The sequence below is a fragment of the Gobius niger genome (assembly GCF_951799975.1).
Source record: "Gobius niger genome assembly, chromosome: 1".
Classification (NCBI taxonomy): Eukaryota; Metazoa; Chordata; class Actinopteri; order Gobiiformes; family Gobiidae; genus Gobius; species Gobius niger.
In genome coordinates, this window is record NC_136852.1 from 48283765 (window position 1) to 48309587 (window position 25823).

The 25823-nt window shown below is 39.7% G+C and overlaps 2 protein-coding genes across 2 annotated transcripts; one reads left to right on the forward strand and one right to left on the reverse strand.

Annotated features, from left to right (window-relative positions):
- Positions 1–1517: 1517 nt before the first annotated feature.
- On the forward strand, positions 1518–11209 carry LOC306962728 (uncharacterized protein). Its single transcript, XM_079555980.1, has 5 exons — positions 1518–1625; positions 5451–5615; positions 7132–7371; positions 7839–7965; positions 11051–11209. Exons 2-5 carry the CDS (start codon positions 5465–5467, stop codon positions 11109–11111), a joined length of 579 nt encoding a protein of 192 aa, XP_079412106.1. The 5' UTR covers positions 1518–1625; positions 5451–5464; the 3' UTR covers positions 11112–11209.
- Positions 11210–12192: 983 nt separating this feature from the next.
- On the reverse strand, positions 12193–19757 carry LOC306972179 (uncharacterized protein). Its single transcript, XM_079568698.1, has 5 exons — positions 19260–19757; positions 15529–15626; positions 14387–14605; positions 12824–12964; positions 12193–12509 (listed from the first exon to the last, which is right to left on the reverse strand). Exons 1-4 carry the CDS (start codon positions 19706–19708, stop codon positions 12828–12830), a joined length of 903 nt encoding a protein of 300 aa, XP_079424824.1. The 5' UTR covers positions 19709–19757; the 3' UTR covers positions 12193–12509; positions 12824–12827.
- Between the last annotated feature and the right edge of the window lie 6066 nt (positions 19758–25823).

Consider the following 25823-nt stretch of genomic DNA (forward strand, 5'->3'; position numbering starts at 1 on the left):
AATTTAAAACAGCTCTGCTTGTTACAAGTCTTTTCATGGTTTAGCACCTGTACATCTCTGACAGGTTAGAGCCGTATGAACCATCTCAGGCTCTGAGAACTTCAGGGAAGAGTCTCCTGGTGGTTCCCAGAGTCAGGACTAAACACGCTGAGGCTGCGTTTCAATTTCATGCAACTAAAATCTGGAACAGTCTGCATGAGGATGTGAGACAGGTCTTAAGTCTGACAATGTTCAAATCCAGGCTGAAAACAGTTGTTTTTACTCGTGCATATGACAACTGAAAGTAGCTGCACTCTTGCTTTTTACTGTAGTTCATTTTTATGTTGATGTTCTATTGATTGTATCTGTTTTTCTTGTAATTTTATGCAGCTGTGAAGCACTTGGAATTGCCTTGGGTATGAATCGTGCTCTACAAATAAACTTGCCCTGCCTTGCCTTCACAACAGCCATATGGGCCAAGCAATGTATTTTTTTCTTTTATTTTTGTTATTTGTTGAAACAGCTGCGCAGGGAAGGGGAGCAAGTGGAGAGAGTGAGAGGGGCTTATGGCGGCTCGTTTGGTTCTTATAGATTATTATAGTATTTTACCAACAAAGCGTAAGACACTGATAAAGATGTGTTTGACATTAAATAGCTGCAACAACATAATACAGGGGAAATTATTATTTAAATATATATTAGAGTAGCTACCTATATACAGGATAGGTTGTTTTTATATTATAAAACAACCTACCCTGATTTTTTTCTCGATGACACTAAAATTTGATGAAAATGATTTCACAATAGAAAACTGCTACAAATATTCCCGGTTTGGCTCTTAATAATTATGAGGATTTGCTTTCCCCAGAAATGACTGCTTTTACAATATATAAAAAGTGGTTTCATCTGCAACAAGAAGAAAAGCTTCATCTTTATGTTGCGTTCCACTTGATTCAGCCCTGATTTGGAAATTTCAATTGGAATGCGCACCAACTCCGTAATCCCGACTTGGAAACTCAGGACAAAATCTGCGAACCCGAGAAGGAGCATTTAAAGATGGCTGCGCCCTACAATAAACCACGTTATTTGGCAGATGTTTCCCAAATAAACCTGTTAGAATTCAACACAAAACGGAGAGAAAATATGAAACTACTAGTGCTAAATTATCTCTGCATTTACAACAACTATAACAAGTATAATGAATACATTATAATATTACAATGAAGTTTCTCTGTAAACTGATTATGATGCTCAAACATGAGTAACAAAGTTGTAACTTTTACAGACGCGTCTACCTCCGATTTTCCCAACCTTGACAACTAGAATGCTACAACTCGGGGAAAACGTTTTATCCTAGTGGAACGCACCATTAATCTTAAAAAAAATATATAAAAGCACAATAGTACTGTAGTCAATGGTAAAACACTTGAACCAGACACAGACTAAAGGCTGTAACTATGACGATGGACAAGCCCGGGACGTGAGCGTGAGGCCTTACCAACCACAAACAAACTGAAAACCTCTGCTCTTAGCAACAGCGGTGTCACTGCGAGACTTGGGTGTGGAGACATTCAGAAAATGGGACCCCGTTCAAACTCTGCACTACTGGACTCCTGCGGGACTGAGAGACGAGGAGCTGAATGAAGGTAGGCAATGGCTATCGGGTTGCACAATGTTTTCCAAACTATAATTCAACATGCCAATATCAGCAAACATATTCATGTCACTGAATACTTGGGTCGGAATGATGTTATGGACTTCCACCTGAGAGGCCTTAATCTGTCATCGGGAGTGTAGTCACCAATGACGTAAAAGTATAAAAGAGAGGTTGTTTGGCTTCTTTTAGTCCTTGTTGAAAACTACATTAGTTTATTAGTTTTGGTCCCAGTTATGATCTCTTTGTTTTAGCCTGTTTAGCAGTTCCTATAGGTTATCCGGGGTGTAATCCATGATTTACTTTTGGTTTATATAGTCCAGTTTTAGTCAATGCTTTGTCCTTATTTTTTAGGACAGGTCTTTTGTGTTATACGCCTGTTTTAGCCCTGATTTATCTCCATGAAAATAAATGACAAGATAAGACTTTAATGATCTCACAGTAGAGAAATTCACTCATTACAGCAGTTCTTGCAGTCAGGAAATAAACAAACTAAAGAAAAACAAAGGTAATGTGCAATCAAATTAAGAATAGAACAAAGACACAATAAAAACGTCACAAGCTCCAATTACGCTTTGATTACAGCACACATTCGCTAGGGCATTGTTCTAATAAGCTTCCGCCATTTCACCAAGATCTTGTATTGATGATGGGAGAGTGTGACCTCTGTGCAAAGCCTTCTCCAGCACATCCCAAAGATTCTCAATGGGGTCCACATCTGAACTCTGTGGCCATTCCATGTGTGAAAAACATGTCTCAATGAATCCTGCCATTATCATCTTGGAATATGCCCGTGCCATCAGGGAAGAAGAAATCCATTGATGGAATAACCCGGTCATTCAGGATGTTCAGGCTGATCTCATTCTTTGGCGCCTTAACTTTCCACCACAGTGGTCTCTAGGACGCTGTAGGATCAATTGTTTTGTCGGTTTTCTGGTGAGAGGCTCTGTCAACAGTGAAATCCTTCCAAACAATTGATCCTGGAGCGACCCAGAGACCACTGATTGAAAGTAAATGCGCCATGCTGACCACTCATACAGCCACTGGGTCACTAAAAGGTCAAATACGAACAAATATCAACTTTTCTTTTCCACATAAAAAGTTGCATAATGCATCTTTAAATCCAGGTGGCAACTATAGTGTGTATAAAGATACCTTAATTAACATTCACATTAACAGAGCAAGGAAACAACTGTATGTATAGTCATTTATACTAATCAGCCTTTGTTATCCATGATTGTGATGCAACATTACACATTTTTCTCATTCCGAACAGGCCTCGTAAAAGCCCAACACTCAGCAGTCGTAGAGAGCGCTGAAAGACGCTGTAACGAGCTGAAACCAAACCCGCACACATGTTCGGAGTTAGGGGCGCGTTGATAACCTCTTGCTTGTCCAAAAGTGAAGTGACGAATCGCTTCCAGAGGCAACGGCCGCGGCGGCTGGCCCTCTGTTTTGCTTTAAGAAGTGTCAGACTGTTAAAACAGCATTGTAAAAGGCGAGCGGGCCGTGTGAACCGCCCGTCCCGGGAACAGTATATAACCTCACAGCCATAGCTCCTCGTATTGTCCCGGAGATAAATCTGCCTGGAGTGGACTAACAGTGAAGAAAAGGCGGCATGTGTGCGAAGAGAGGCCCGTGACTGATTCACCGCATGATTAAGGACATGATATCGCAAGAGTTAACCACACTCTGCCTTATGAATGTCTGTCTTTTGTCAATGACCAGATCGAAAACAATATTATCTTGGACCTATTACTGATCAGTTAGCCCTGTAGTGTTAGAATGGTGAGAAAGTGGAGCATAGTAACTTTGGGACTAGAACGTTTTTTTTTGTTTTTGTTTTTTTTAGATTAAACTGACTGTGATGGGATTTGATCCATAGGACAGTGAATATTTTAACACAGAACTACCAGCCCCTTACATAATACATTAATTTGCTTTGTGTAAGTTATCTTTAAATACCAGAAGTTACATTACAGCTGTTTATCTTATGCTAAGCTTAGGACATTTTTTTTTAATTAAATATACAGCTCTGGTCAAAAGTTTGATTGAATTCATTGCAATAGTAGAGAAAACTCTGGTGATTTTTTTTCTCAAATGGATAGCATTTACTCCTGCCTCATTGGCCTTGAAGTTTTACCCTAGGGAACCCTGAGAGATGCTTTGTATTTGGGAGTGAATAAAGCAAATATGATTTGAAGTAAAAAGAAATATAGAAAAGAAAGAGTCCCCACTGGAAAAATCTTTGGAACAAATATATCAACAGAATAAAACCATAAATTTAAACCTGGCTTGATCCATTATTCCGATTTCGTCACCGAAAATATGGGAAAGTCTTATTTTTTTATGAAAACATAAAATGGCAAAAAAAAAAAAAAAAATCTTATATCCTTAACAAAGTGTGTTTTAGGCGGCAAACTTAAAGGTCAATGAGGCAGGGGTAAATGTTATTGTAATTTGAAAAAAATATATCATGAGAGTTATGACTATTCGAACAAAATAAAGGGGATGAAGCTTAAAAAATAATCATTTGAAAATTTACATGGGATTAAGGACCACTGTTTTTCATTTACATTGTAGATTCTCACTGAAGGCATTTACTTATGAATGAGCACATTTGGAATTATGTTTTAAACACAAAAAGGTGATTCTTCTAAACAGCCACCTTTTGCTTCAATTACTCATTTGCACTTTTTGACATTTTCTCAACGGGCTTCGCGATGTTGTCACCAGAAATGGTGACAATATATATAAATATATAAAATATATAAAACATATTTGGAGTTGTTTCACCCTTTTTTGTTTCCTTCAGAATCTCCATAGTTTGTTCATCCATAGTTTAATGTTTTCCTTGAGATTCACACAATGCAAATAATGTGTAAAATTAAGAAATGCCAAAACATAAAAAAGTTTTTTCAAAAAACACTTCACAGTGTTTTCGGTACTGGGAATTATTAATCCATATAATGCTTAAAAACGAAAACAAATAACAGGAGGGGTTCTTCAACATTTCAGCTCAGACAATATTTCACCACCAGACGTAGCTCAAGATCAAATCATGAGTAAACGTTGTCAGAAGGGGGCTAAAATTTTGTCAAAACAGGGCTTGTCACATCCAAACAAAAACAATAAAACAAAAGCCTTAAACCAAATGACAGCTGATTAAAATGAATAAAATAAAAAAAACGGGTCCCTATGTAACACCAGTGCAGTAAAAACCACTGCAGTAGATGAAATGCCTGTGCTATTCTTCCCCACATTATGAACTGTATTGTGTCACTCATAAGTCCCAATAAATCACTGTATTTCACAAGTCAAATCTCTCCCACTGTGGTATATTTCCCCCCAACCATTATCAGGAAGTCACTCTAGTTCACTCAATATTTTCGTCTCCGGTCCTCTCTCTGCAAAAGTACATTTCTCACAAAGCCGTGGCCCTCCTAATTGCTGTGACCACAGTGTCAAAACAACAGCCAGTTTGAGGTTTCCCTGTTTTTACATGACGTATTTGTGCTTATTGGCTTCGAAAACGGGAGGAATTTATAGAGCTGTAAAATGTGGGAACAACATAATGACTAAATTAACAATATGTCGAGTCACAGGGTATTTGATTGGCACATTGTGAGCTCTGGTGTAAATAATGGTTTGGATTCAAGTGATTAAAGTATTTTTCTTCATTGAACAAATAATAATCACTGCATTACTATAGGGCACACCCTTTATAATGAAATATCCAGCATGCCTTTGATTGTTTTCGTTTTGAGTGAATGAAAAGTTGTGTGCTAGCTAATATCCTCAACTGTTTATTTTGTAGTGCGCCGCATAACAATGAATGACAGGAGCAAGGTGCAGGCCGCAGTGTTCATCCACAGGCCCACCAGCAGGGGTCGCCTGTCCAACCCATTAAACAGACAAAAATCGCAAAGGCATTATGAAGACTTGAGACCAGTTTCTGCATTCTGGGGACCCAACTTACAAGGTGATTATTTTATTTTACTCACAAGGCTGAGTCTGGAGCTTAAAGTAACAGGCCACCATTTTTACATACTGAGATATGTTCTTGCCTGAGCTTAGACGAGTTGATGCGTACCTGTCTGGTCTTTATGCGTGCCCTCAGTCACGCAAAACAACCAAAGATGTTGTTAGCATTTGGCCTCTCCCAATGTATTCCTATAGCTCCAAACTTGTCAGGGTGAAGTTGGAAGCTACCATGCTCTTCCACGGGCACAAAGACCAAACAGGTACGTATCAACTCGTCTAAGTTCAGGTAAGAACATATCTCAGTATGGAAAACCAGTGAGCGTCAGTACTATTGTAACGACCCTTATTTTACATCATGAAAAACATCACATGAGTGGATAAATCCTGACCAATGGGTGAGGAAAGTGTTTCTCTCTTTGGTCCTCATGCCAAGAGCGGACATTGCTGCAATACCACCCCCTGGAAGCCAGGGGTGAATCCAAAATATATTTTTTTCAAACAAACTGATTCCAATGGAGACTTTGCACTTCCCAAACACAAGTTTTATTTTTCCTAAAAATCACAGTGAACCATGTGACAAAGCTGGGCATGGTATGATATTTTTAATCACGCTGGTTTTTGTTCTGTGGAATTATAAAGTTTAAGCCTGGGGCTTTCATTGACAGGCCCTGGAGCATCGTGGAGGCTCGTGGTCCGCCCGACCATCTTTGCCCTTTTAGGAACATGCTCTGTAGGAGGAGTGAAGGGCGCCATGTTAATTTCACAGACCACATGGCCCCATTACTTAGCCTGGCTATCGCCAGACAAAATATCACAAGTGATATTTAGTCTGGGGACCACCAATTAATTTTCTCGTAGGAGAGGTGTGGCTTACAATTGTCATAGCCGTATACTGGGCACTACAAATGTCATCATATCTATCATGCGTCTGCACGTAGCCACAGCCAATTATATCATCGTATCAGATGATGTATGACGTACCCGCTGTAAACATTCGAGCTAAACTATTTAGAACATGGTCTAAAGCTTGAGAGTGGCTGTTCTATCTGTCTCCTAATGATTTGCACTCTCATGTTCACATTAATGATATGAATTTTATGTTGTGAGCATGCAATTGGAAACTTTATACATTTATGTAATTGAACAACAGGATGAAGCTCATGGTTAAAGGGGGAGCCATAGATTACGTGTTTCTACTAACAACTCTGCTATGTGCATCTTGACAAATTACCACACCCAAAAAATATATACTTTTGAATTGTATCAATAAAATCAGCACCGAATTTTGTCAAGACCTTCCTATTGGAGGACGTGCAGGGTTGCTCTCTCTCATCAAGTTTGTGAATTTTGTCTGGCTTCACAGGCAGACGGTCTGAATGTCTGACGGTTTGATTTCCAGACTGGTAGGTCCTTGAAGTCTGCAAAACCAATAAAATGCACCTTAAACTGAACCCCCAACAGTAAATGACGCTCTCTGCAGGGCTCCTAACTGATAAAATAACTCTCCTCCTCAGTGCAGGGCTTTGGTTGTCCTCTCCAGCAGAGACCAAGCACTGGACAGCCTTCACCTCATCGACCTGCAACCCAACCCATACCCAAACAGGACCAACCAAACCCCCCCAATCTGCTGCTCCAGACTACTCTGAAGGGCAAACTGGCGTCCCGAGTTCTCCCTGCACTGAGATCAAGAGCAGTGACTAAATCAGGGCTTTCCAAGATGCCTACGCCATGTGTCTCCAATATCGCTCCAACAGGTGCATTTTTTTTTTTTCTTTTTACAGTCAGTGCTTCTATCAGAACTTTGGGGTGGAGATTTTTTTGGCTGTCGTCCCTTATTTCTGCCTACTATTATAGACTGTACACTCCCCTCCCATCCCATGCATTTGCAGATGTGGCTCTAACCATATCCAGACTACATGCATTTCTCTGGGCCACATGTGCTTACTTGCGCTGACTCTTACAAATAATCAAATTTTATTGTCAATTGACATGAAAGCCGCTCCGCTGTGCATTCTTCTTGTATTATTTGGATTGAAAGCAGCATGTGTTATAGCTACAGCGTGGGTAATTGTCCCGCGGCCTGTGTTTTTAGTGATAACCAGCCTTTGTGGTTCGCATGTGGTTACGCGGCAAAGATTCAAACACTGTCCAAGATACACAATGGTGTTTGCGTTGTAGATGTGCTGTGAATGACATCTATACACTTGTGCATGTCGTGCAGGAACGGCTCCCACGAATCCGCGCAAAAGTCGGGTTCAGGTCGGGTCAGTCCCAGAGCTGCATTTGTACTTGCCTTCGTCAAAATGTAAGGAGGAGGAAGAAGAGGCTGACGATTCTCAGGAGATAAGGTGACGTTGCTCGTTACAGGTCAATAAGTTGGTAACTTTTTTCATGTACCGTATTTTCTGGAGGATAAGTCGCTCCGGAGCATAAGATGCACCAGCCAAAAAATGCCTAATGAAGAAAAAAACAACAGGCTCAATAGGCGTACGATATGCAAACGCAACACATTGATGGTTAGCTACATGAAGCATAAACAACGGACTAAATAGGTGTCTGGTATGTTAACGTCACATAAATATTTCAGATAACTATAGCATAAAAAAACATACCAAACTCTCGATCTCACTCCAAATCACTAAATCCATTGAAATTTTCATCCTCTGTGTCACTTCAGAACAATCACCTGGGCACGGAGGCTAAACTGCACTGTTGACAAGCCTCTCCCGGCAGCACGTTTTGTCAAGCTCTCATTTGTGAACTCGTTCCTCTCGCTGTGGCCATCTAGCTTTTAGCCCCTGATTAGCTTTGTTTTCTTTTCTTCTCTAAGAGTAACCTCCGCTTTCTCGCTCACTCCAAACTTTCTGCTCGATTAGCCTGCAGTGCCCTCTAGCGGCATGTGAAATTAGATTTTGAATTTCAAAAAAGGAAAAAAAAAAACACACATAACAAGTCGCTCCGGAATATAAGATGCACCCCCTACCAAACTATGAAAAAAGTGCGACTTATAGTCTTGAAAATACGGTGGGTTATGTGTTATTCCACAATGTATAAAACCTCACTTACACTCAAAACGCATACAGATACGCATGTCTGTCCGTTCCCTTTGTTGTTCTGTCCGTGCGCTCCATCAGATGCTTTCTTTATCCAGAGTCATAGCAACGGAGCAGTACACGAGCTAACCGCTTGGGACACTACTGCACACAGCTCCACAGCTGACGCAGAACAAACGGTGAAACTTCTAAAGAGTGACGTAAACCATTTGCAAACAAACCACCACTGTGTTACCTCTGTTTCCTGACTATACCTCAGTAAGTGTGGCATTAAAAAACAAATGGAGGCGCCATATTACTAATTTGTGAATGAACATTGTTCCCCGATTCTTTGCTTGTGCTTTGGCGAGAGTGTAATACTTTTACAAGCCTGCCTTTCTCTGACACTCAACACTTATCTCAAACCTCGGGGATATTATTAGGTTATTTGAGGTTTTAGAGTGTGCAGTGCAGTACCTGCCTGTCCAGCGATTATGATAAAATCCCATTCAAAGCCTGTTTGTAATCCAGTGTGTTCATTGTTGCGTCCTTGTCTGTGTTTTTATGAGTTTATTGAAGCACCTACTTAAAACCTACTTATTTCCAGATTTTTGTCTTTCGGTTATAGTCCATAGATGAGATATGAATGTATGAATGTAGATCAATCAATCAAGAGCTTCATTGTATTTTGTGCAGATTTACTGCTTCTGTTTTTGTCAGGGGTTTCCACGGTCGTATGGTGATTTGGAGGATTTGTGTTATTGTTTGAGCCAATGCTTTTTGGAGTCTGACACTGCTTCATCAACAGAAAGACCGCTGTAGACTGTCCTTGTTTCAGAGGCGGCTGCATCTTTTTTTTCTGGATTGCTCTGGGTCACAGCCCTTATGTCATATCTGCGGCTTTCACCCAAAAAACACAAGTCCACAAGTCAACACGCGTCGCGTCCAAAACCATGTTCCAGCTGTGAAGTCAAATAAAGGGTGTGGAGGCGCAAACTATTTTCTCAACCAATTAGAGCCGCGGTGCCCAGTGGTGAAGTGGGATTGTTATGCTCATGGAGAAGTTGTGTTACTAAACAGCAAAAGCCTTGAAGAGGATGAAGTTACAGGATTTTTCTGTGACACCGGGACTCTGTAAGACATCAATACAGAGCAGAGAGACAGGAATAACAAGGTTTACACGGGCCAAAGAGGCTCAGAGACAGATGACAGGATCTGGTGTTGAGAATCTGGTATGAAGTAATGGGAAGGATTTACGTAGTTTTGCACACAACAACTGCACTTGTAAACCAACTGTTCAGAAACACAACATCAGGGGAGCATGTGGGTATTCTCCTTGCGACTTTATTAATCAAAATGAATGACAGAAAACCACGATGTGTTATAATTTGAAGTACTCTGCGTATGTGATCATACGGTTTAGGTTTCTGTTTGCACATATAGACTGTACTTTAAGTTTACATACTATCCTACCCAATAAGAGCAGATGTACCAGTGATGCCACAGTTCAGACTGGTATCGTGTGGCACTGAATTTGAAGTTGGTCAAGCTCGTAATGCTCATATTTTCACCGTTGTTAAGCCGAGAAATATATCTGGACATCATTCCAAAGCGATGAGGATCACGACCATAGCAAGTCATTTGAATGGACAAAGTTCCTCGAAATGGGAAAACAGAAATAAGTCATGTCAATTACTCAGTCATTCACAACCTCAGACATAACATGCCGAAGGTTTATTGACGAAGTAGAATTATTACGATCAAATATGCAGTTATGGGGCTTCATAGAGGGGAAGCTGCGTCCCACGAAACAAAAATAACGACGAGAATAAGGGAAGGAGGGTGGGTGGTGCCAGAAAAGCAGGACTGCTCCCAAATATAAAATAACAATCGTAACTAGATTTAAGTTACTCTTGTCCAAACCCAGCGAAGGGTCAGTTGTTGGGTCCAAGTGCACTGAAAAGAATCGTTTCTATAACTAGTCAGGCTCAAGCGTTAACATTTCTTGTTTATAATATTATCATAGTAATAATAATCTAAAAAAAAATCTAAACATCTCTGCCTCTCTCTTCTTTGATGGTTTATTATGTCCAAAAATTAGCTATCAACATTAACAGTTATTTATTGACAAAGCTACAAGCGCTAAACATTTAACTGACTGACGGTAACTTTACTGGAGCGGTGATGGCTTTGTCTCGTCTCCATGGAGATGTTGACTAAAGGCAGTCAAATATGAGACTTAAATAAGTTCGAGTCCTCATCCAAATCCATTCTTTGATTACCCACCGCAAAAATACCCATCCTCTCTGGGAGCATGTTTTGTATAGTCGACATTATAATCCGAAATGTTACGCAGTGCGCCTTTAAATATTTGATGGCTTCACCTTTGTGCACTTTACAGGACGTGTGCAGAGGCTCTAGACCCACAGGAATCTGAGCTTAAGTCAGACAGGCCTGACTGATTAAATTCTCCTCTGTCAAACTCTTCACGCACCAGCTCGGACCAGGCCATCCCCGGACCCTCCACCACCACCTCAGTCACTCCCCCCACCCCGCACCCGCTGATGACATCACACTGGACATGGGCCCGCGTGACCTCACCCAACCCCAGATGGACCAATGAGAGCTGCAAAATAGCAACCCGGGGAACACAGGAAGTGCAACGGCATGTCCCGCTACGTTTGGTCTAAATATGTGCCCCTTCAACCCATCATCTCTCTAAATTCGAAACTATAAAAGAGGTCACTGCGGGGAATTAAGACCGAGCAGGGCCAAACCATGTGCTAAACAGGCGTCTGCGTGTGGGAAGACGGACGCGGCGTCCAAGTATCCAAATAACTGCGATGATTATAGAGAATGGACGTTACATAAACGACAGCGTGATGCCAATTCTCCCAGTGGTTACTCACAGACTGTAATGCACCACGGCCTGTGACGGAGTTCACTCAGACAGTTTCTGAAGTGGTTGAACACTGATGGGTCGAATCAAACTGGGGCAGTGGTTTTTCTACAGCGGGTGTGGATTCAAAAACGGGCCACGGAGAGATGTTTTTTTTTTCAAACTTAAATAAAGGTGGGCTATATATCGTCTACAAGCTGAAAAGGGGGAAAAATTGAAAAAACAAAAATCCAGAAAAATGTGGTAAAATTAGGTGAAACATTGAGGGAAAATTGTGGGGGGGAGGGGGGAAAAACATTTAAAAAGTGGGAAAAGTGGATACAAATTTGGGATAAAAATTGGGAAAAATGAAAAAAAAAAAAAAGTAGAAAAATGGGGAAATAAAGTGCGGAGTAATGGGGGGAAAATTGGAGAGCGGATAAGGAAAATGGAAACAAATGTGAAAAATGTTGTTTCTGCTCTTTTGTAATATGTTCAGGATAATCATCTTTTTAAGCAACAAAGTAATGTATATTAGGATGTTTGCACCACATTTCTCCATGTTATTGATAAAGTCCCCCAAAATATTGAGATACTAATTTTTGTCAACATCACCCAGTCCTATATGTAATTTTGTATTAGCCAAACTGGTTTAGGTGAAATAATTGTATTTCAGGACTTTTCGAGATAAGTGACTGATTAGTAGATGATGATTAGCAATAACTAAACAAAGCTCTTGAAAATAGACAAACCACGAATTACTTTCCATAATAATATAATTTGTTCGGATGTATTCCCATGCACAAATCCCTGTGTAATCACCAATTAAAGAGTGTTACTGTCTGATATTGTGTTGTGTCCAGTTGAACAGCCTCCACAGAACATCCCACCTCCGGGTCATTGTACTTGACACAGTGGGCGTCCAGCGGGGCCCTTGTTTCAGTTCACCCTCTCGTTGGCTCCGTCTGTGCAGTTTAAGGGCCTGTTTAGACAACAACGCTGAACAGAAAAATGTGATTCACACTGAACAAGGAAGAAAACGAGACAAAAACATGAGATAATGAGCGTGCGTTTTGTTACACACACACCCAGAGTGCAAAGATTTACACCGCACCACGATGGAAGCACTGTTCATGTACAACTATAATGCCAAATTAGACACATATCAATGTAAAAAGGGCATACGCTTTATTCTTAATAGAAAGATTTGTAATGAAAGTTATACACAGGGCATCACTTGTTAATCGATAAGTAGAAAACAGATCACTGCTCAACAAACATAAATTCCACTATCACCCCGTCACTGTCCCAGGTCGGAGTCGTGTTGCGTCTTGGGTCGGTTCTCGCTGCAGTGGTAGCAGATCATGCACCACACACTGGGCTCTGGGCTGATCTGGACTCCGCTGCTGCTGCGGAAAGGTCTGAGCGCACAGGAACCTGCCACAGAGAAACACAGAGGCCAGAGCTGTTATTTGTAAAGCTTAGTTTCAGATGACATTACATCACGCTCTTGGCCTGTAATGTTTAACAGAGAAATATCCTTTGTTGATTCAACCGACTGATGGTGTGTTGTTAATATGGCTACAGCTGCCCGCAAAAACATTTATTTAAAGCCGAACTATCTGAGTTACTAGCTTTCACAGACACTCTTTCACAGCCCCGGTTGTTCACTGGAGTTAATTAAGAGCTCGTCTTAGCCGGAGTTCAGCGTGAGTCAGAGTTGAGACGTGAACAAGTTGCACCAAGCTAACACTGTGCTAATTTAGCCTCTGACTTCCTGGTTCGCGCAGGAGGAAAATGCATTGTTTTGACCATTGAGAGAGGAAAGGTCTTCTCTTTGGTCCTCATGGCGGGGAGTTGATATTGCTGTCATACTACCCCCTGGTGGCCAAGGGTGACTCCAAAAGACACTTGGTAAACAGGATTCTTATGTGGCTTTTGGCCTCGTTTGTGCGGCTTAAAAGTCTTCTTCCAAAGAGTTTTTTCTTTTTCTAAAAATTGCTATGACCCATGTGACAACGCTGGGGTCATATTTTTTATCATCCTGGTTTTTGTATATTAGAAATAAAAAGTGGAAGCCTAAATCTATGACAGGCTCTGGAGCTCTGTAGAGGCTCGTAGCCAGACTTTTTGCCCTTTTAAGGAACAGGATTCGTAGGAGGACATTGAGCAGCCATGTTAATTTCACTGACCACATGGGATCATTAATATGAATGGGGCTGAATAGGACCCGCTGATCTCTATTATTTAGATCTATGGTTTTGACACATAGACAATGTGCGCTGTCATGGTCTGCTTTTCTTTCACAAATGCTGCGTCTACAATGTAGGTCTGTAGCAGCTTTAACCAAGAAAGTCCTTGAGCCACTAAAATCCAGAATTTCTATTTCAGGGGAATAGTGGCCCTTTCAAGATACATATTCGAGCAGACACAAGCAGAACATTGGAACTCCACAAAGGAAGGCCCCACCCAGTTCAGGAATCGAATCCGATAACCTCTTTGCTGTGAGGCGAGAGCTATTTAGTTTGACGTGAGAAATATTTTGAATGTTTATGTGTATTTGAACTTCACGGAGAGTTAGTAGTGCCTGTTCACTGAGAAACACCCAGCCAGGATGCGGGCAACAGATGGGGCCGACTTGTCGGGAGGGTCGGCGGTTCGAATCCCGCAAGTGCTCACTGTCGTGGGCCAGACACTTCACCCACCTTGCCTAATCCAGAAAGTACTTTCAATTACTTAAAGATTTCCCCATTAGGTCATATACAATGGACAACACTGGCATTTGTAGAAAGTGTCGCTTTACTTCGGGACGACTGGCCATTGGTGTTTTGACAAAGAAAAATCGGCCCTTGTTTTTACCCAGGACGAAGTATGCCACGGCGCTGACGCAGAGGATGATGAGGTAGATGGTGCCCAGGCCCAGGTCTCCGAAGGCGCAGGCGTTGGGACATGCACATGGGCTCTCCACCCAGATGTGCAGAGGCCCCTCCGTGGACAGCTGGGTGCTCTGGATGAAGGAGTCCGACTGGTTTGGACTGCAGTGATAATGGACGACTGTCAGGGGCTGCTCCTGCTCAGCTGAGAGACGAAACAAAAACATCACGATGTTTTGGAGTGTAACACCGGTCGACATAGGCCAGGAGTTGTCGGCAAATAACGTGTTACTGCTTAGCTTTATCAGTTTCATTATGCACAGTTAGTATGGGCAGTCTGAATATGTAAGTAGGTTAAAAAAAGAAATACGCGGCTCTAGTACTGCCAGCTATTAAATCCAAGGGTTCACTTACTTATTCCACGCTGTCCTGTGAATGTTTACATGTTATGGCCAATAAAAATATGACATGTAATTGTTTGGGTGGTATTAGTTCAAGCAGACACTGTTTGCTCATTCTTGTGATTTAAATAAAGCTCTGATCAGAGATTGTATGAACAATTTAGGTAGAAATGTGAAAAAATCCAAAGGGTTCTCATACTTTTATCTCCCACCGTAAACCATTTTAACACCTTTTCGTCCAATACATTGAAATAAACTTTGCAACTGCGTCAGAAGAAATACTAAATCAAGACCAAAACAAAGCGAAAATGAAACAAAATTAGGAAAATCAAGAGAAAAACTGAACCTTTGCACATTTGCCGCCGCCCACTGCTCCTTACGGATCGTCCCAGCGGCGTCGACGGATGGGTCAAATGCAGAGGACAGATTTCGTTGTACAGCTTTTGTATAGTAACAAAAAAAGCATCTTATTTGCCAGTGTAAATCTCAGTCAAATGGAAGATCCAATAAGGGATAAGATTTGACTTTATTGCTCATACAGTGGACAAATCCAACTAACATTATGATTTTTTTCTAAGAACGTCCAGCCAATTTCTCCCCAAATATTAGTGGTTAATAAATGTGTAACAATAGCACAGGGAGCAGAAAAGTGTGCGTCAGTCTCTAGAGCAGAAATACTGTGTGGACTGTTGTGCTGTAACGTGCATCTGTGCTGCTCTGGACTCACTGAAGTAGGAGACGGACAGCACTTTGAGGGTATCGTTATAGTGGAATTCGTTCCCGTCATGTCGGCCGTAATTCAAGAATCTGCTCACATCTGGAGACCTGCACACAGGGATGACAGAAAGTGCATACGTAAATACGGAATACTTTATCGGCAAAGATCAGTGTCACTATGTAATCTGTTATTATGTTGCAGATAAAATTACATAAAAAGCAACAGCTAGAAATGACTGTAGGCGAAATACTGGTCTAAAGTAATACATTTTAGCAAATAAACATGTCATATTTTATTTTTCAGTGTACGTGCCTCTGAAGCCCAGACCTTAGGAATGTATTATATACTGTAATTCAAATTGTAACAGTTAGTTACTTTAGTTTTCTGTCCCTTCTGGTCGAGATACTTACTGTAACAATGATAATTTACCAACTGGAGACAAATAAATCGGAAAAGCCTTTGCTCTTTTCTGTCACAACTGTAATTTTGCAAAATGTTTTATAAACTTGAGAGAAATCGTGAAGATGTTTGGTGTTTTGGCGCACCCTGGTGGATACTGTGACACAGATGAAACATTCACCCTGAAGTACTTTCAAAGCAATTCCATGACATTTGTTTTGCTGTTTGATACGCAAGGAAAATCTAATTAGTAAAATTTCCCTCAATTTGCATAGAAGCAATAATGTCCCTATTGTGAGTATTTCAATTATTACTACTTCTGCTACAACAGCAATTCAATATCCAAACAACATCCAAATCAAATGACTGTATTTAAATATATATACCGTGTAACTGCTTTCAGTGCATTTTCTCCATCATCCTTTTATCATGCAAGACGTTAACATATAAATGTGTTAATTTTAAGTACGGGGCATGAGAGACTGATTGTAAGTGAAGCTGTGACCTATCTATTGGTCTCGAGTGATAAAAACTGGTACTGTTGCCGTAGTCACTAAAGGCCCTGCTGTACCCAATTCTTCTCAAGTACAGAAATAAAATTAGTTTTGTCCATTTGTCTATTGTAAAAGCAGACATTTGAGGAAAAAAGACTGAGCCTCTAATCATAGAGTATTTTTGTCTATCCTATTGCAGGCTATTTGTTAGCATTGTTAGCATCCATAATAGAAGTGGATATTTAGCCAGGACAGGCTTTTAGTTTGCTTATGTGCCGTAACTTGCTCCTAAGTCATCAACTCGTATGACGTGGTGAAATCTTCTTGTTTTTGACATGATTAGTTTGCTCAGGAGGGACTGTCTGCTGTGAAAACTTCAGATTTCATGATACAAATTTGGGTTAAGGCCAGGGATATGGTTAGGGTTAGGATTAGGCTATAGTTAAACATTATTTATATTCTCTGACAAACCAGCTAGCACTAACCATAGTGGAGCATTTCAACATTGTGGGGAAGTAAAGTGATTGCTACCACATGATATGAATTGATGAACTTGGAGCAAGTCATGGCAAACTAGCATAAACCAGGGGGTACTTGAAACTGTTTCAGATTGAAGAAGGTGACACTGAACATTATTTTGAAAAGAAAAGCTATATTTTTGCAGTAGAATGTAGTTTTCGAATTATTTTAGGTTTATTTTACAAATTCAATTGTCTGTTGTCATATAAAATAACGCTTTTAAGTGATTGCTTTTTCTATTCTTATCATCTGTTCGATCATAAACGATAAAATAGGTGGACCTGAGGACTAAGAAAATGCTTGTAAATGTTTTTGTATTTCTTTCAACTTTTGTAATGTAAAATGTGTACGTTCATACACCAGGTAACAGTAATCAACTTTTGTTAAGTGAAAATGTATGTCACTGCAGCTTCATGTATGATAAGCCAGGGGTAGGTTTTACATAAGTTCTGTGAACTTCAGCCAACTCCTTTTGAGAGTGCAAATTCTCTCCTTTTCCTGTGAAAACATCTGTTGTCTGCCACCTTTGTTTGCTGCTCAAATAAACTAATAATAATATACACTGTGACAACTCCTGAATCAGGATGATATACAGTGCCTCTCGAAAGTATTCATACACCTTGAACTTTTGCACATTTTGTCATGTTTACAACCCTAAACATAAAGATTTTATTTGTATTTTTTTTACTGAACATTCACACACAAGTAACAGACAACTGTGAAGTGAAAGCAAAATGATACATGATTCTGTTATTTTTCAAAAAATAGAAAAGTGAAAAGTGGGACTTGCATAAGTATTCATACAGCATGCATGAATACTTTGTGGAACCCCCTTTTGCTCTAATAACAGCACAAGTCTTTTGGGGTTTGACTCTACAAGATTTGCACATGTAGAGACTGACATTTTCGCCCATTCATCTTTACAAAACAACTCAAGCTCTGTCACATTAGAATGAGAGCGTTTGTAAACAGCAGTTTTCAGACCTTTCCACAGATTTTCAATAGGATTTAGGTCAGGGCCATTCTAACACATTAATATGTTTTTATTGAACCATTCCATTGAAGATTTAGCTTTGTGTTTAGGGTCATTGTCCTGCTGAAGGTGAATCTCCGCCCCAGCCTCAGTTCTCTTGCTGACTCCAGCAGGTTTTCCTCCAAAATGTCTCTGTATTTGGCTCCATCCATCTTCAAAACTATTCTTACAATCTCCCCAGTCCCCGCTGAGGAAAAGCAGCCCCACAGCATGATGCTTCCCCCCCGTATATTTGACATTGGGGATGGTGCACTCAGGACGATGAGCAGTGTCAGATTTGCTCCATACATAACGTTTTGCATTTGGGCCAAAAAGTTCAATTTTTGTCTCATCTGACCAAAGCTCCTTCCTCCACATGGAGCTGTGTCCTCCATATGACTTCTAGCAAACTTCAAACAGGATTTTTTATGGCCTCCTTTCAATAATGACTTTCTTCTTCCACTCGTCCATGAAGGCCAGATTTGTGAAGAGTACGACTTATAGTTGTCCCATGTACAGATTCCCCCAGCTCAGCGGCAGGACTTCACAGCTCCTCCACAGTTATCTTGGGGCACTTGGTTGCATTTCTCACCAGTGTTCTCCTTGTTCAGTTTGTTAGTTTACGTGAACGGCCGTGTCTTGGTAAGTTGGCAGTGGTGCTTTACTCTTTCCATTTCTGAATGATGGATTGAACAGTGCCCCGTGAGATGTTTAAATCTTGGGAAATCTTTGTATAACTTAACGCTGCTTTAAACTTCTCCACAGCTTTATCCCTGACCTCTCTGGTGAGCTCCTTTACCTTCATGATGTTGTTTAGTGACCGATACACTCCGACCACAGCTCTGAGGGCCTAAAAGAACAGCTGAAATTATACTGAGAGTAGATTACACACAGGTGGCCTCTATTTAATGGTTAGGCCAAGGAGTGAACATTCTGACGTCATTAGGAATGTTATAAAGGCAATTTAATGCACTCAGAAAATGCTGTATGAATACTTATGCACGCCCCACTTTTCACTTTTCTATTTTTTGAAAAATAACGGAATTATGTATAATTTTGCTTTCACTTCACAGTTGTCTGTTACTTGTGTGTGAACATTCAGTAAAAAAATCAAAATAAAATCTTTATGTTTAGGGTTGTAAACATGACAAAATGTGCAAAAGTTCAAGGTGTATGAATACTTACGAGAGGCACTGTATGTGTTTGGACCACATCTAACAGTTTAAACTTTACACACTTGTTAAAGTAAAAAAGTTAGGTAGGCTTACAGGGACTCATAATTCAATAGAAAACACTATTTGAATTGTCCACAATACCTGACGTAGAGACACGCTGCTACGTTGATGCACTCGTTCCTCTCCACGATCTCTGGCTGACTGAAGGGTTGACACGGGCTGAACGACAGAAGCCTCTCCTCGTCCTCCTCCTCTTCCTCCTCTACTGCTGCTGCTTTCTGCTCCACGTGCAGCGGCACGAGGCGGCCCAGGAACCCCTCCGCATCCGCCATGGCTCTCAGACTGATCACCCCGCTCCCATCCTTCATGATGCACTTGCAGTTGTTGACTTTGAAACAGCCCGGTTTGCGCTGCGGGGTCGAGAGACAGCAGGCGGCTAGAAAAGTAAAATAAACTACAGCAGAGAGGAGAGCCTGGAGGCCCATAGTGACTGCGCCGACACGCTTGTGGACGACACATGGACGCAGCAGATGACAGCACGGTGCGGACAGGGAAGCAATTAGAAGAAAGGTGATTGGCATTCTCCACATTCCTCCTTTGGGACAGTGCACGCCTGTAAAGATACAAAACACTGCACAAGAAGATGACGTTTGTGTCATAGCTACACTGTATGAACAAATATTCAACAAATATGAATAAATGATCAAAAGGTAGAATAGAAAAGAAACTATTGAAACGCGCTATTCATTTCCACTCTATATTTGCATAAAGGTAATAAATGAACAGACAGAATGAAAAGTATATCAACAATTTATAAATTCTCTTGATGTTATAACTTCTTCTTCTTTTGAGGCGCATAACTCTCCAGAATGTCATGCAGCCGCCTCAGCTTCTGGAGATCCATGTTTGGCTCCTGAACACAGAGAAACAAAACCAACTTTAAAGAAAAGCCTTTCTGATTACTGCAATAAATTAGTTGATGATGTTGTATTTGTCAGGAAAGTTGGAACTTCAAGCTTTATGGAAAATCAAAAAGCAAGCTTATTGTTTTTAGATCCGAGAGACATTGGTAATGTTTTTGTTGGGGTTTGAATTCAGAAATACTGAATACTGTTCAACACTGTTCACACCAAAAAATATAATAAATTCAACCATTTATTTCAATGTGGGTGTTTTTGTTATAGAAAGAAGTATACTGAGAGCAGGCTCGCCTTTCCTCAGACATGAGGATACTGCCTGAGTAAATTTAATTTTCTGTGTCATGCTAGGCATTAAAAGCAAAAAATAAAATAAAACAAGTCGATGTATTTCTGTAAGGTGGCGTTACTTTGTGAAACGACTTGAGCGATCAATTAAAACAGTCAATTATTTCAAAAAGATGTATAGATCTACTAAAATTCAAAAAGATTTTTACTATATTATAAATATATATTATTCATTATTGAGACTCTGAGAGTCTCAATAAACAAGTTTCATTATGCTTGTGTGTAATGAAAAATAAAGCATTCTATTCTATTCTATTCTATTCTATTCTATTCTATAAGATCAGGATAAATAAAGTAAGCAAAAAATGAAAAGACTTTATGGTGTTTAGGAATTAAATAACATACAGCATAATGTAAATATTCATATATATTGGAATATTTAAATTCTTCTGTTGGACACTTGAAATTGTTTATCATAAATGTTTGTGTTTTTTTCTCGTGGAAGTAAACTGGGATAGGGTGTAATACGGGTGCTCGTCATATAATTAGAATATCATGAAAAAGTCAATTTATTTCTGTAATTCAACTTAAAATGTGAAACTTAACCTAACCAAAAACAGAAGAAAAAATATATATATATATATATATATATAATAATTATATCAAAACATCACCTTTGTAAATAGGATTGTATCGGTGTCCATATTTGCCAAAACATATCTTGTTTCTCATTCAACTCAAAAGTTAACTTTTCTAAAGGGATAATCGAGAATATCTGAGCCAACCACATGTCCATTGTAGGTATTTGAGATGATGACCAATTTAGAAGAACACATTTTCTTGCCAGTGACAAGATAATTATTAACAGAGATTCGGTAGCCCTATCAAAGAGATGATCGGTGTTCAAATTTAACAAATATAATGATGGTGACATGGCAAATGAGATTCTTGTGATTTCCTGGATTACATGGTGTACATCTTTCCAAAATCGGTTGATATGTTCGCATTCCCAGAACAGATGCAATAAAGTGCCTTTTTGTTTTTTACATTTATAGCAAAGGTCAGAATAATCGGGATACAAGGTTAGGTTTTCTGCTAATTATTATTTATTTATTTATTTATTCTTCTGTTTTTTTTTCTATTATTTTTTTTTTGTTCTTTTTGTTTCCCTTGACCTCTTGGCCCCCACCTTGGGCTAGTAACCCCCCCTTTTTTATTTTTATTTTTTGACATTTTTTTTATTGTCTATTTTTTCATCTTTTTCATCAAGAGAAAAAAAACCAAAACAAAAACCAAAACAAAAAACAAATAATAATATAAATTATATATATATATATATATTTTTTTCCCCGCACATTCTTTTTGACACGTGCTGTCGTTTTGTGGCCTTTTTTTTTTTTTTTTTGCCACTTAAAGAGGAAAAAGGGAAGGGAAAGAAAGGGAAAAAAGAAAAAAAAAAGAGAAAAGATGGAAACGAACTGGGGATGTTGCGCCTGCCTAAGGGGGAGGTTGAGAGGTTAATGTTCTGGTTTCCGTTTTTTTAATTTTTTAATTTTTTATTTTTTTTTATTTACCTTTTTTTATTCTTTTATTTTATTTATTTATTTTTTCCTTTTTGTATTGTTTCATCTTATTTATTTCATCTATCTCTGTTTTTTATCTTTGCAGCATCAATTGTATGAATGGGGGGAGGGAGGGGAGGGGGGAGGTTTGTTTTCGTTTTGTTTTTGTGTTCTGAACTTCAATTTGTGACTTGTATGACTTATGTGACGCCTCGATTGAATTTTGACCTCACGGTCATATTGGTATAAAGAAAAAATCAATAAAAATATAAATTACAAAATAAAATGTGAAACTAATATATGATATAGACTCATGACATGCAAAGTGAGTGAAGATATGTCAAGCATTTATTTCTTGTAATTCTGATGATTATGGCTCACAGTCCATTTTCAAAATATTTTAATAAGATTTAGATAAGATAAGATTATAAGATTTTTAATTTGGGGTTTTCACAAGCTGAGCCACAACAATCAAAATGATAACAAATAAAGTCTATACATATCTCCCCTTGCACGTAATGAATCTATATCATATACTATTAGTTTCACAGTTTAAGTTGAATCACAGAAGTGAATGCACTTTTTCATGATATTCTAATTATATGACGAGCACCTGTAAGTTTTCACTTCAGCCTAAACCCTTTTGGTTGTGTTGTACATGAAATAATGGAAATGTTTGTTTAATGTTTAAAGAAATTAAAGGACCGAATAAACTACTACTACTACTACTACTACATCAGGACCTTGAGTTTTACAACAGTTTAGTTTCTTTTGTAAGTTATTCAAGTCCCATTATTCAGTAAGTTAATAAAGTTCATCCATCATTTACACAAAATGTTGATCATATAGAGATACAGAAACATTACTTATTTTAATACCTCAATGATGTGTCTAAACATGATGTCCGCCTCCTTCATGGCCATCTTGAGCTCCGTGGTCCTGCTGCGTTCTGCCTCGACCGCTGCTTCCAGACGATCGATCTCCGCATTTTGTTTTTCACACGATGCAGTGATCTTGGCTATTCTCTGACTAAAGAGGCCATGACACAGTTACATCACAACATTCCTAAATTCCTATCTTATCACAAGACAGTAAAATCCTTTGAGTGTGCGGTACCGGAGACGCTTCTGCTCAATCTTCACGCGGGGCTTTGAGTCATCGAGAGAAACTGTTAAGTCTTGCACATCTTCCTCCAGCTCCTCCGTCCACTCCTGCAGCTGCTTGACTTTCTGCAAACACATACCGATTATAAGTTAAGTAATAGGCCTACTTATCTGAGATTATACATTGCAGTCTGTAGTGTCTTACGTGTTTGTACAGGGCTTTCCTGGATTTTGCCATCTCCAGCTTCGTCTCCATCTCCAGCAGGCTCTGCTTGTTGTTGTACAGCTGCCTGCTCAGGAGGTCCCTGTCTTGGCTAATTTGGGGCGCATTGCCTTTCAGAAACTTCAGTTTTTCCCTCCACATATGGTGGGACTCCCTGCCCCAGCTCACAAAGCTGACAAAGTCCTCCCTGACGCTCTTCTCCACCTTCTCCACTGTCTCCTCCAGGACGCTGCGATGGGAAGAAGAAGAATACTCTTGCTCAAGTTCAAGGCCATACAGATTTCACCCAATAAACGAAATAAAACACTGGCATTTATTTAATTCTGTCTTCAGATTATGACATTTCGTCTCTTGCAGCTGAATCAGATTTATGTAAACTATATGTCTAAAGTCAGCACTATGTCACCGGGGCGGACAGGGACTGAAAAACAGCCCTGGACTCTGACCGGCCTGGCCCAAATTAGCGTAATTGTGCACTTCCACAAATACATATTTTAACCTCTTACCACCCGCCTAAACCAAATGCATTCTGTCCTCTTTTGGCTGTGTAACACCTCATTTGAAAGCTAAGACCCACAAAACTGACCTTTTTCCTCGTGCTGTTGCTGTGTTGTGTCACCTTTTGTATGTTTATTTTTTTTCTTCTTTTTTGTCACATTTTTGTTGAGTTTTTGTTACATTTTTGTCGCATTTTTGTTGAATTTTTTGTCACATTTTTGTTGAATTTTTGTCACTCTTTGGTTGAGTTTTTGTCACATTTTTGTTTTTTCTATCATTTTTTGTTGTGTTTTTTTGTCCGTGTTTTTCCTCATGTTTTCATCCTCTTTTTCTCGCTATTTTGATGCTTTTCTTTTTAGCTTTTAGATATGGGTAAAGCTCAGTTGAGGCGGGACCGGTGGCCCTAGAGCCAGTGGCCCTTCTGTGCTCTTCCAGAATGGACATATGGCCAGTCCGCCCCTGCTATGTCAGAACAGGGCAAACTCAGGAAAACTAGGGCATGATTAGGTCCTATCAGGTCTAAACCAGGCTGATTTAGCTCAGTGTGTGAATACCGGGCCACCATCTCTGGATCCAGCTCCTCTTCCTGCATCTCTTTGATTTTGGCGTCATAGTCCTTCTTATTCTGGGCCAGTTGATGTTTGCGAGACTGGACTTGCTTTTGCAGGTCCTCCAGTATCTCTGCATGCTCCGCTTCTGATGTTAAGCGACAACATTACAGGCATGCCACATTAATTGCAGTTTGAATAGCGGTAAATTACCAAAACGGAAAGGCTGTTTCTCATTGTGTGTGCTGTACCGAGTTTGGGCAGGTTTGCGGTCAGTTCCTCCAGTTCGTCTTGAGGTTTCTGCAGACTTTGCACGTTTTTCTCATCGATCTCCTGCAGCTCTTGCCTGGACTCCTCTTTTTGCCGCTCATGTAGACCGTGGACCTCCTCCAGGCGCAGCTGCTTTTTGGATAATTCAAACTCCAGGTACTCAATGATGGCTTTGGTGTCTTGCTCAACGGCAGCACATTTGGCCCTGTTGAGTTTGATGGCTTTCTCTCTCTGCTGGATGGACTCCTCACACCTGTATTTGGAAATATAATAGGGTGCAAAAAATATTGTGTTTCACTGGAATCTGTCTGTGTTCAGATGTTTTGGGTTATAAGTCAAAAGCAGACAACAAATTGCTCTCGTCTACAAACAGTTGAACTCACCTCTTAACTTTGTCCAGCAGGTGGCGCATTTGTTTCTCGTACAGTTGCTCCTCTTTATTTGTAGACATGTTGTTTTCTGAATACTCAAATATTAGCCAAAGTAACGATAAATATCAAGATAGCAGGGCTGAATCGCTGGTGGCAAAAATTAAAAATGCCTCTGGAACATGTTGCCATGGTGATGGTTAGTTACAGCTGTAGCATCCACTAACATAATGTAGAGGTCTCTGTGCATATAAAAATGGTATCAAACCTTGTCTGCAAGCGATTTGTGTATTTGCTAAAAAATATACCGACAAAAACATCGCCCAACATTGTAATCAAGATCCTAGTCTTGTTAGAATTCCATCTTAAAATGTTGCCACAAAATCAATTTTGGCTTATTACTGTAGTGTTACTATACCACAGCAATCACACATTTAATACTTTTAAAGGCCAAATAATTTAACTCTAGAAAGGCAGAAAAAGTGCCGCAAATTAGTTCCAGATTTGCAAACATTTCAGAGGAAATAACTGGGGCACGATGAGCAAAAGTCAATTTCAGCCAAAAATCTGTTTCAATTATTTTAGATTTAATGCAAGTTTGAATCCAAATCGAATGCTTATGACACGGAAGGCATTGATTTTGTGCACAATTCATTGTTTTCCCTACAAATTGAGTTTATTCCATATTAGAGTAATATTACATGATGGAAGACGTAACTTCATGGCCTTTTACAAAAGTCATAACTGGCACAGGTCAATGGCTCGTCTCCTTTTTAACTTCCAACCCCTGTAAACTGGATAAAATACAGTTGTTCCCTAGACCAAGTAATTGGTTTAACTTATATGAATGAGGTCCTGAAAAATCTGAACACATTAATTCTTTATCAATGCTTCTTGCAACCACATAAAATATAATACAGAGTCAATG

Bases quoted from the DNA above. Each gene is read 5' to 3' on its own strand.
- LOC306972179 (XM_079568698.1), bottom strand. From the start codon at position 19,708: ATGTGGAGAATGCCAATCACCTTTCTTCTAATTGCTTCCCTGTCCGCA. The intron at 14,606-15,528 runs GTGAGTCCAGAG...TTCGTCTCTCAG, and splicing joins GCTGTCCGTCTCCTACTTCA to CTGAGCAGGAGCAGCCCCTG. The intron at 12,965-14,386 runs GTAAAAACAAGG...TCTCTGTGGCAG, and splicing joins CGTGGCATACTTCGTCCTGG to GTTCCTGTGCGCTCAGACCT.
- LOC306962728 (XM_079555980.1), top strand. From the start codon at position 5,465: ATGAATGACAGGAGCAAGGTGCAGGCCGCAGTGTTCATCCACAGGCCC. The intron at 7,372-7,838 runs GTGCATTTTTTT...CATGTCGTGCAG, and splicing joins CTCCAATATCGCTCCAACAG to GAACGGCTCCCACGAATCCG. The intron at 7,966-11,050 runs GTGACGTTGCTC...TGCACTTTACAG, and splicing joins GACGATTCTCAGGAGATAAG to GACGTGTGCAGAGGCTCTAG.